Raw genomic sequence first — 12,569 nt, 5'->3', positions numbered from 1 at the left:
AAGAACAATGAACGGGTTTACCAATTACTGTGAAAAGCAACCTGATACGTCTAAAACCTCATTATTTTATTAAAAATTCGGTAAATGATATATGACAATATGGTTTGGTTTGGCTTATTAGATTACGGCAAAGCACTCGAGAGCTATTTGCCTTAAGGGAGGGATGCCTTCGTGGAGGACTTTTTAAGGGAAGCTGGCTCGTATAGATGTTACACATGGGGAAAACCACAAAAACACCCATGCAGCCAGCCCGTTTGCGGGATTCGAACCTCGAACCGAACTACCAGTGTTCAGCGACGTTACCGCTCGGCCGCTGATGGGCTATATATGACAATATGATGCATATCTATGATATAAAGTCTGTCACTAGTGTCCTAGAACATCTCTCCTAAATTCAAAATCTAGTATAAATTTTACCTGCAATGAATTGTTTTCCTTAGTGCAATAATAGTGTTGCAAACTGATACAACAACATTTAATACTTCCAACACTTAATTCTGAAAATGTTAATTTATGCATTTTACATTAAAGTTTGAGCTTTACGAAGTAACAAATCAAAGTAGAGTTGAAAGTAAACGAAGCTAACAATGCCTTGAAATATCCTATTTGCAAACTCATCGAAAGATGAACTATTTATTATGATATTATGCAATATCTTTTTGATATTCACCTCAAGATTTGGATAACGAAGAATATAGAATGTTTAATAAACCAAGTAAAACTACAATTACGAAGGAAGACGTGGAATTAATTGAACATGTAGTCTATTAGAATAAACATATATAAGCTGAAATATGAGAAATAAATATGTGATACAGATTCCAAAACTTCTCTAGGTTCAGCTCCATCAACATCTACTGCTAAATTAACGATGAATAAAAAACTTCAGTTGAAATAAAAACCAAAACCCATGAGGAAACAGTTGTATCCCATGAGAAAACAGTTAAGAGAAAAAAGTAAGTAAACGAATAAAACAATATATGAAATTGGTTAAAAAAGAATTGGATTATCTTTAACAGGAAAATATATTCAAATGGCATATTTTCTAACGGCTTCGAGGACATTAAGAGCGGTACCTGAGAGATCATTCTGAGCGGCTGGAATATTTTTCCCCAAAATAGTGATTTTTCAGTTAGAAGATCACAGTTTGGATAAATTATGTTTTTTGTACGACTACATTAAAAAAAAAAAGATTTATAAATGAAAAAAATATTTAATTATGCATGTTAAGCGAAGAAGTTTTTTAGTAAAGATCTATGTTAAGTATACATAAATAATTTATTAACATAGCACAAATTATTCCGAATTTCTTTTTATATATATGCTTTATAATTCATACTTTGTATTCAAAATGTAATTTAATTTCATACATGTTTTCGTACTACTTGGTTACCTTTAAATAAAAATGTCTAGTCTTCTGTTACTTATTATTATATTTTCAATACATTTCTTGGAAAGGAAAAATACCAGTATATCAATTTCACCTGGAAATTTAACCAAGTTACACGAAATAAGAAAGATCAGTGAATTTAGTGTCTTCAGTCGAAATCAGGCTTCACAAAAAGGAGTCTACGTGCAATGAAAGAATTGCATAGATGTTTAACGAATGATAGTATTCTTATATAAAGGCTCTGTATAGCAATATAAAAGAATTATGCACATACGGGAGCGTTAATTAGTCAGATTGATTATTTACTCAAATATTAATATATGTACATACAGATACATATTTTCTGTCATGAATAGTATTAATAGCTTTCGATTCCTGTTACGAATAATATTATTAGCTTTCAAATGACTTTGGTTAATAAAAGAATTACTATTATAAGAACTCTGAAAATATTCTGAAAGTATGTAAAATGTTTGAATTACATATTAATGAGCAAACACATTTTTTGTTAAATTTATTATTTTAAATCTGAATTTTTTTCTTTATTCGTGCATAACGCTTTATGCAGATAAATATCTCTCATATCCTAAAAGTATTAATGACCAACGTTACAGCTTCTTCTACATAAAATTGGATGGGTAGGTTTCGTACACGTCCCGATTTATTCCAGTTACCTAAGATAAGAGCGTAGGGATAAAAAATTTTAAATTTATTACTTCACACTAAAATGAAAATTAGAAATATACATTATAAAAGAGATTATGCACACCCTATGTTATGTTGTATTTTTTTGTGATTCTTCGATTAACTATGTAATTGGGAAAACGATAACATATTTGAAGTACTTACCTAAAACTTCTAAATTTGCCGTATAACTCCCAGTTTTTCCTCTAGCATTGACGATGCATGTGTAATTTCCAGTGTCTTCTTCTGTTAGTGGATCTATGACAAGAGTTGTCAGGTCACTGTATGTTCGAATATCAATATTTAGTCCTTTTAATAATGCTTTACCATTTTTCAGCCACTTGAATTCCATTTTTTCCCCAGCTGCTGGAGTACATGCTACACTAACTCGTTTACCGATAATAGACTTAGGTGGAAAGAAGAAGGGCTGAACTTGTAGTGAACCGTCGCCTGTAAGAAATTCGAATTTAAAACAACACAATAGCAAGATGAATTTTTAAATTAAAAAAATACTCTATTTCTTATACTTTATTTCGATATGCAAGTAAAAAAACAAATATATTTTATAATCATTGAAAGTATTTTATAGGTATGCCAATGAAGACATAAACACAAGGCAAACCAAAACTTTTTAAATAGATTTTTAATTTATTGTCTATAACTGAATATGCTACTTTTTGTTTTTGATGAAACTGGATTGGATTGAGTTTCAAATTAGCAAACGCACATGAATGTTGCCTACCTAAGCTCCGTTCGATGTTTAACTCACAGCGTGAATAAAATGGATAGAATCCAAAGACTTCTCTACTCTCGATAGTACTTTCGAGTCGAAGGATTTTAAGTGCTTTCTTTCCGCAAAGATACTGTAATATTAGAATATTACATTTTATAAGATATTTATTCTTGTATACGTCTGTAATGAAGTTTTAAAGAACTCTCGCCATTTTTGAATGAACAAAAAACTTTATTAGTCAAAACTTACAGAATAACTGAAAAAACATTTTTAAGCGCGCGCATCGTCTGCGGATATTCTTTGAGGATAATTGTCTGCGGTAATTTACATTTCTAAGTGGAATTATGGTGGTAGCGTAGCAACGCAAATACGTTACAATACTAAAATCATAAACGTCCATGCATTTTCCCAGATTTCGAGGGCTGAGCTATGGCATGAACTGTCAGCCTCCACCGGATACCATACCTTTCAGAACTGCAATTCACAACCTAATTAAGCCATAAGGCCATTTGTAGTCAGGTGGGTTGGCTGCTCCCCACAAGCAAACAAACAAACCCTCCAGAACGGCAAAACCTTACTGAAAGCTAACAATTATAATTAATAATGTTTTTTTTAATTTTCTTTATTTCTGAGACATGTAAATTTTACCAATATAGCAGTTATTCTTTAAGTTATTTCAAGCAAGCCTTCCGCTTCTTGATAAGTAGTGTCGCTTTCTCAGGGGTATACTATCAAATAATTTTAATTAAAATCATCATTCGTTTATTTTTACATTATTGACTAAATAAACGTGAGAATAATTTTTGCAAGAATTTTTAAAATTTCTTTCCAAATTCCGCTACTGATAAGCTTAAACGGAACATTTTTATCAAAACTGCAACAATTATTATAATCCTATATAAGATTCTAAGAAGTTATGTTTTTATTTTTTATGTTATCCTATTTGGATTTTGTAGACAAAAAGAGTTTACTTTAGAAGTAGATATAAACTCGCTAATGAAAAGAAGAGTTTAGTACTGGATATAAATAAGGTGCGTTAAATGTAAGAACTGATTGAATCTGATTATTGCTATTTGGCAGTCAGACGTAAAATTATTTAAAACAATCATATCCAAATCATGTAGATCTGTTTTATTAAAGCTTTATGTTAATTTGAATATTCAACCCAAAAAGCATCTGTTAAATTCCTTTTAGTTCTTATGTTCCCGTTATCTGTTGTAACCCTGTAATAAAACCTTTAATAATTTCTAGATATAGGTCTTCGACTAAACACGTGGTTTTTGATCACAAACTGTTAGTTAAGTTTATAAGATATATAATATATTTTGTCTTTATAAAAAATAATAGTTTATTATAATAATATTGATTCACATTTGAACGTCTGTAATTTGTACAATGATTGTTGAAAAAAACTGGAATCAATACAGCTTTAAAAAATGCAAAGAACTCATGCCTACATTAAAATGTTTCCTATGCAAAATAAAGTTTCATTGGACAAATAAGAATCGCATTTCATATTTGTTGTACTCACACTATGGAGCTATGTAAAGGTAGTATAAGCGTTATATGCTAAAATGAGCTCAAGTTAAAAAATAAAGGCGTTAAATTCATCTCATTGCTATAACATGGCTAGCGCAATCTTAGTCACCGCCTTGCTTTCATTTTATATTATGATAAATAATTCAACCAGAAATGAAGCAACTAATTTTTAAGAACGAATGAAAAATGACATTTTATAATTTAGTACATTTATATTTGGATTTTTTCTCTACCAACACTGGTATCATTTTAAAAATGAAAACTGTAAAGTACAAATTTTGGGGTTACCTTAGTTAGGATTACAGGAGTTTAACAGTAAAATATAAATTTTCTAGTTTTGTGTACAGTCCATTACTTAATGACTAACACAGCTCAAAATGTTTACACAATTTAATATTTTTCTTCACAAAATGCAATGAACTGGGAAGTAAATTCTAAAATGAAATAAATTATTTGAAATTATAATTAAAATTACATCAGCTATCTAATATGAAATCAATTAAATTTAATATGGAAGCAATTAATAATCTTTAAACACAAATAAGTTTACTAGAACTATTAGTAAGTATCAAAGTGTTAATCAGTAGAATTAGAAATATTTTTTCAATACAAATTAAAAAAATAAGTACTCACCTACAACGGTATCCCACATTATAACCATCAGCATCTGAATGATAAATATTTTTGAGAAAGGATATTCGTTCAACATAGCTGCTAGTATTTAGTACAATGTAAGTTTTTTTAATCTTCAATAAATTCTGTAGAGAGCTACGATCTCTGAATATATATTTTTCTGCAATAAAATGTTCTGAAGATTAAACCACATATTCTCCTATAACTGTAAATTCAGCAGAAAAGTTGTATTACTGTACATGCATAATGGCGTTCAGACCATATCCAGATGAAGCTCCAAGAATGAATAGTAGCGCCCTCACTCTTTCATTTTATAAACTAAAATGTATTTAAATAGAATAGAAAGATAATTAATGATGTTAACTATTTTATGGCATACAATTTCCAAATAATAAAAGCATATTTTATTTTGTAATTAGTTTATAATCTAAAACTTTTCTCTATATAGGCGATTGTATAATTGTTCAATGTATGATACTGTAATCTGCGATCTTCAGAACAAATAAATTTCATATATTTTTCTTTCAGCATTTCCCAAATATTACTTTAACAGTACAAATCCAAATTTCGTATTAAAATTGCATCTTGTTCTGAAATGGACTTTTTATAGACTTAATTTTCTTGCAAAGATTGATAAAAGGAATAGATAATGTTCTGGTTACTGTGTTTAATAGTTATAGTTTTAGGTACCTTTCTATTATGCACCTGCCACACTTTTTGGCGTCTGTGAAAGAGCAGCCAAACATGCGCCAAAGACCAAATGATAGTGCTATTTGGTTATCGTTGTGAGTATGTTTCTGTATCTATAAACTGTTCTTATAATTATATATTGTTCATAATTAAAAAAATACTCGCCGAATTCGTGACAGGTGCATAACAGAAAAGTATCATCTTTTTAAATATACCGAATATTTTTCTTCTGTGATTTCCACACTTGTATGTACTTTTCTCCGCTGTACAATATATAATAATGAAACTTTTGATGCTAATAAAGAATTGTAAATATAAACAAATGTATGGGGGACAAAATTCAGTAGAAAAGATGAGCAGAACGTCTAAATTTAATATCGTATACAGTAATTTACATACCTAAGACAGACATAGTTTGCAAATTTAATACCTTTTGCTCTATTAGTAACATCTTTCTATCATGTAAATAATCGCTTACACATCGTTCTATACATCATTCTGAAAATGTATGACAGTACATATCATACGTTTTCAGAACAGTGTACAGACATACAACGGATATGAATTCTTCGCTTAGGATATAGATTAAACTTCTGAATATCAACAAATGTAAAAATGTAGACATTGATGACAAAAAAAGTTCAACTTAGCATAATTGGAATTATTAAGTGATTAATTTTTTAGAAAATCAATTGATTTTTAGAGAAAATGTACCTGAAATAATGAAAGCTTTCGAACGAAGGTAAAGTAATTAAACAGCGATTTCTGATAACGTTTCATAAACTTCATTTGCATATAAATAATAATGTAAGAAAAATTTTGCATATGTGAAAAAACATCGACATTATTTATTTGCGTTTCTCTGAACATGAAGAAAGTGACTTCTTCCAATTTTCTCGACGAACTGTACAATGTTTTATAAAAAACAATTCAGATAATGGTCACTGAAATGTTTAGATAAATCATATACAGAATTTTTTTATACCTCATTTTGTATTATATCATTACATTCATAACATTTTTGCTCCGATTAGATTTTAGCAAATTACGTACCCCCCCCCCCCAAAAAAAAAAATTCAACAGTTTTGACAGAATCTGAGAATACACTTATCGAAAAATTTAGCCTGAGAAAGAAACGGCACATACTTAATTTTATTACAAACGGTGAAAGGAAAACAAATGCAGCAATTAAAATCTTTGAGAATACATTTTCTGTAAACAAGATAAATATATATATATAACTCAAAGCTTTCAGATTTTATATTACGCCCAAAAGGGGCGTTTTTAACGTTTTGTTTGTTACCTTTATTTATTAAATATCATGTTCTTCGTACATAAACCATAAAATTTAGTTCGACAGCAATATCAAAAAATAATTTTAAAAAAGCATATCTTAAGAATTTTCGATACACAGTCTTGCGCGCTGAAGATAAAAATGGTTTTTATTTTTCCGTACATTGCTCGCTTTGCCATTGCTCGCTTTGAAGTCGTTGAGTTTTTTTTTCGCATATTCGTTAAAGGTTTACAAAATATGAAATAGATAATAAAACAAATTCCAAATTTTGGCTTCCAGATGTCCATATTCGAGTAGAGGACTACGTGATTCAAAGTTTGATGTCTCTAGGTACCGTTGTTTTTTTCACATACGTACATTCATGCAGATTCTTCATTATTTAACTTCTTTAAATATAATGCAGGGCTCTAATATTTGGTGGCAACAATCTGAAAAGTGAAACACCGTTTATAGTGAACCAAAGCGAAATAAATAGCCTTTCTGGGAAAATTACCCCTTGCGTTAAAAAGACAATTTTTAAAAGCTGAAATTTAATAAAATGTGGCAAAATATAATGTTGAGTAATAAGACATGATATTAATCGCATAAGAATGGTGAAAGCAAATTTATATTCCATTCTGAATAACAGTTTTTCTACAGCAAATAATTTTCTCAGAGCATTGGATCAGTTAGATTTGTAGATGATAATTATTGCATACTTCTTGATGCTAGTTAGCTAAAAGTATCGTAAATTTTTACCAACCCGAGAATATGAGGATGATAACAATCCATGCGTTGACAATAATACAGCAACAGAATAAAAGTACAACAATAGTATTATTATTGAGTGCAAGTATAACATCCATAGTTAAATAAGCTGGAGCAATATTGTACATCGATCCTCTTTGAAAGAAATAATAACAATAATTGATACATCGTATTTTAAAGTTCACCAGTGGATACCAAAGCTTCTCGCCGTGTTTATATTAAGATTTATTTCAAGTAAATATTATTAAAAATTTAAAAAACCCTGTACCAGAAGAAATATATCTTCAATTTTTAAAACAAAGATTGCTTTCATAACATACCTAATAATGATTAGTAACTGCATACTATTATCTTCATTCTTAAATGGATGTATTGAAAAATGCACTGTGAAGAATTAAACTTGGATGAAATATTTGCAAACAAAAGCGAGTAAAAGTGTGAATTTAGATCATGCACATTAGTAATACTTAGCGTGCACTAATGAGTAAATTTTTCAAATCCAACATATAAAAATATCGAATAATATACGTTTACATATCTACAAGTCATAACACAGTCTACGATAAATTGTTTGAATCACAGCGTGTATGCAACATGTAAGTAAATTTCAGTTTATACAAGAATGTACAGCTGAACATTAAACTTAACAGATTGAAGATAATTAGCGAAAATTCAAAATCAATGCGATCAGTGCAAAAAATATCCAACAGGAAATAATATATATTTATTACTTTATTCTGACGTACCTATTACTTTTACAGCAATTGTTTTGAAAAGTGGGGAACCTATACCATTGGATATATTGCATTTGTACATTCCTTCATCTTCTTTCTGAATGGAGCTTAAGTGCAGACTTCCATTTGATTGAATAGTAAGATGATTTACAGACAGTGGCATAAAATCCAAGCTTTCACCTAAAATATAAAAGAATCACAAGAATGTAATACACTTCGTTCTACCGAGGCTTTGACAAAATTAAATAATTTGCTTAGAAATGGAAATAATAAAATTAATAATTAAAACAGTTATTAAAAATATTTATTTATAATTATCTAATTTAAGAAAACTAGCAACCTTGATGGCCTATAGTTACACTACTCAAATAAAAGGAATGATTTCATAACACATTTTACCACAGTTTATTTCAACTAAAAAAAGTCGATGATAACTTTAAGCAGAACATATACCTGTTCAAAACATATCACTTCTCCCCGTTTTGACTTAAAAAACCAACCAATGTTTCAGCTTAGCAGCTTAATAGCTTTAAGTTGATATATGTTTTGCTTTAAAGCTATTTTAATAGAGCAAAGATGTCCAGCAACTGCAAATTATTGTTCCTTATTTATTCTGTTGCTTTTTTGTGTTCTTTTTGTTTATTTGAAGGATATTCACACAATCAACTCACATTTCTTCACTTACTAACGTGGCCTGGATTTTTAGAAAAAAGGTTTATTTTGTGAAATCCGACATTAAATGCATTTCAACAATATTTTTCTCAAAAAATGCAGGATCAATCTAAACGTATGTTTGTTATATGTAAAAACGTTAGAATTCTAAGTTCATAATGTTTCTTCTACTTGCTTAAAAATTCAGTCCTAACTTTAAATAATCTGATGTGTACACCATATGAATACCTTATACGGAATATTAAATTATATTCATTTTATCGTGCATTTCATTTAAACTTATTTACTCGAAATTCAATATAGATATATTTCTCATTCAATTAATTCAGTTCTCACATCGCGGCAAGGCAAGAATACATAAAATCACAAAATATCTTTATAAAAAATTGAAAAAAAATAGAAAAATATAAAGCACCAAATATAATTAAAACAAATAAAATTAGAATTTCTACGCAAAAACAGGCAATGCGGCCAACAATTTAATTGTTGATAATTCTACAATTACTGCATGCAGATTTACTAACGACATAATAACCTTAACCGGAAGATAAGAATAACATAATTCAATCATTTTTAAAGCAAAAAATTTACAGTTTACCAACATACAAGAATAAAAAACCTGAGCTCACTGAGCCGAGTAACAGAGCGGATACTTTTGGTGCAGCCGATTGCAACCAAAACAGGAGGTGTACAACTACATATTATAGCAGTCCCAGATACAAAATTTCAACGTTCTAAGGCTACTCGTTTTGGAGCGAAATACATACATACATACGTATGTACGTAGTGATGCCACAAAAAATCTCTTCTCAATCCATTTTAAATCAGTTTTATAATACGTTCGCGGAAAAAGAGTTCTTTATTCTGTCCGTACGTACAGATGTCACGCAAAAACATCGCTAAATTGCCTTCGATAGCGGTCAAAATGGATATTTTCGTTGAAATATTATACCCGAAATTTTTCGTGATACAATGCTTCCTTTACTTCGTACAAGGAAGTAATAATGAAAAATTAGTTTATACAGTGATCAAGCAAATTAAAATTCAATAGCTTAAGATTATTATAATTCTTCTCAGGTTTACTATGTAAGGTTTATTATCAACTAATCAAGTTACCTTAATATTTGTATGATTGTTGACAAATCGGTCGTAGCCAGTAAGCCGACAACCACTTAGCCGACAAGGCACTTAACCTATAGGACATTTAGCCGACACGGACACTTAGCCGACAAGAACATCTAGCCGACAGGACATTTAGCTGACAAGGACACTTAGCCGACAGGACATTTAGCCGACAATGAGTCTTGCTCTTCCCAATGCTTTCAGGTTTCTAATACTTTCAAATTTCATTCCGACTTTGCTCAACAAATCATACTACATTAATATCCGTATAAAGTCGTTTCGCTTCTTCCACTAATGAAATTACCTTTCCCTGTCAGGAAGTAGTGTGATTCGCCCTACTCCTTGCCGCACTGGAACTACTTTTTTTCTGAAATGCTATTTACACCCTCAGAATGCTATTTATACGTTAGGCATCGTATATTTATTAATCTAAGATAGGTCTCCGGCCCAGGAATTCGTGCCTGCGACCACCTAACAGAAGCACGTTGAGTTTTGTTTGGTTTATGTAATTACGGCAAAGCCAGAGGGCTATCTGCCTAAGGGAAGGGATAAGTTAGTGGATGATTTTCTAAGGAAAACTGGCTCGTATACACGTTACACATGGGGACATGGGGAAAACCACGAAAACACCCACGCAGCCAGTCCGTTCGTTCGATTGGAAATTCGAACCGAACTACCAGTGCTCGGTGACTTCACGCTCAGCCGCTGCTGAGCCGAACAGAAAGAGAGTGACCATTTTACTTAATATATAACCAGTCTCTTTTAATGAAAATCGCATTTTTAGGCTAGACCTTTATAAATTCATTGTTAGGAATTGAGAAGAATGTTCCAAATTTGAATACTGAAATATTGTTCAGAATTGTTCAGCTGTTTCAAAATGGCGAAAAGTGTTAAGTAAAAATGTTTACAAAGACGGGTCCAATACCGATTATAACTGATGTATCGCATTAGCGCGACGTTATCAGGTCTGTTGAAATACAGCCGTAACCCTCATATGATTATATGGCATATTGGTAAAACCTGGATTCCGAAAGACGGAAGCGATGCAGAGGTGACCCAAAACAGGTCAGGTACCGTGACATTAGTTGCTTTAGTTTGCTGCTTTGCAACATAGGCTGTCATTCTGCTTTAATAAGTCTGCTTCGTTTTCCTTTACTTCTTTAGTCATTTTGCTGTAGTTTGATGCTTTGCAGTATAGACTGTCATTCTGTTGTTGTTTCCTTTATTTCTTAGTCATTTTGCTTTAGTTTGCTGCTTTGCAACATAGGCTGTCATTCTGCTTTAATAAGTCTGCTTCGTTTTCCTTTACTTCTTTAGTCATTTTGCTGTAGTTTGATGCTTTGCAGTATAGACTGTCATTCTGTTGTTGTTTCCTTTATTTCTTAGTCATTTTGCTTTAGTTTGCTGCTTTGCAACATAGGCTGTCATTCTGCTTTAATAAGTCTGCTTCGTTTTCCTTTACTTCTTTAGTCATTTTGCTGTAGTTTGATGCTTTGCAGTATAGACTGTCATTCTGTTGTTGTTTCCTTTATTTCTTAGTCATTTTGCTTTAGTTTGCTGCTTTGCAACATAGGCTGTCATTCTGCTTTAATAAGTCTGCTTCGTTTTCCTTTACTTCTTTAGTCATTTTGCTGTAGTTTGATGCTTTGCAGTATAGACTGTCATTCTGTTGTTGTTTCCTTTATTTCTTAGTCATTTTGCTTTAGTTTGCTGCTTTGCAACATAGGCTGTCATTCTGCTTTAATAAGTCTGCTTCGTTTTCCTTTACTTCTTTAGTCATTTTGCTGTAGTTTGATGCTTTGCAGTATAGACTGTCATTCTGTTGTTGTTTCCTTTATTTCTTAGTCATTTTGCTTTAGTTTGCTGCTTTGCAACATAGGCTGTCATTCTGCTTTAATAAGTCTGCTTCGTTTTCCTTTACTTCTTTAGTCATTTTGCTGTAGTTTGATGCTTTGCAGTATAGACTGTCATTCTGTTGTTGTTTCCTTTATTTCTTAGTCATTTTGCTTTAGTTTGCTGCTTTGCAACATAGGCTGTCATTCTGCTTTAATAAGTCTGCTTCGTTTTCCTTTACTTCTTTAGTCATTTTGCTGTAGTTTGATGCTTTGCAGTATAGACTGTCATTCTGTTGTTGTTTCCTTTATTTCTTAGTCATTTTGCTTTAGTTTGCTGCTTTGCAACATAGGCTGTCATTCTGCTTTAATAAGTCTGCTTCGTTTTCCTTTACTTCTTTAGTCATTTTGCTGTAGTTTGATGCTTTGCAGTATAGACTGTCATTCTGTTGTTGTTTCCTTTATTTCTTAGTCATTTTGCTTTAGTTTGCTGCTTTGC

General features: G+C 30.9%; 1 protein-coding gene across 5 annotated transcripts in view; it reads right to left on the bottom strand.

Annotated features, from left to right (window-relative positions):
* LOC118194022 (cell adhesion molecule Dscam1-like) overlaps positions 1 to 12,569 on the bottom strand; it is a 234,218-nt gene that overhangs the window by 180,669 nt on the left and 40,980 nt on the right. Inside the window, exons 1-2 of one of the 5 annotated variants that reach the window (XM_085819457.1) lie at positions 4,980 to 5,210; positions 2,240 to 2,524 (exon numbers count right to left, since the gene is read on the bottom strand). The exons of 3 other annotated variants lie outside the window; for them this stretch is intronic. In XM_085819457.1, the coding sequence (XP_085675583.1) occupies positions 2,240 to 2,524; positions 4,980 to 5,055 (361 nt within the window). In that variant the 5' untranslated portion in view covers positions 5,056 to 5,210. Of the gene's footprint in view, positions 1 to 2,239; positions 2,525 to 4,979; positions 5,211 to 8,456; positions 8,625 to 12,569 lie in introns of those variants that run through there. One more of the 5 variants, XM_085819459.1, reaches the window with a different exon arrangement.

This window comes from Stegodyphus dumicola, chromosome 6 (genome assembly GCF_044657685.1).
Source record: "Stegodyphus dumicola isolate Sdum_Otavi_A_Nest chromosome 6, ASM4465768v1".
Lineage (NCBI taxonomy): Eukaryota > Metazoa > Arthropoda > Arachnida > Araneae > Eresidae > Stegodyphus > Stegodyphus dumicola.
The sequence above is the reverse complement of the archived record's forward strand: the minus strand, read 5'-3'. Positions and strand labels throughout refer to the sequence as shown.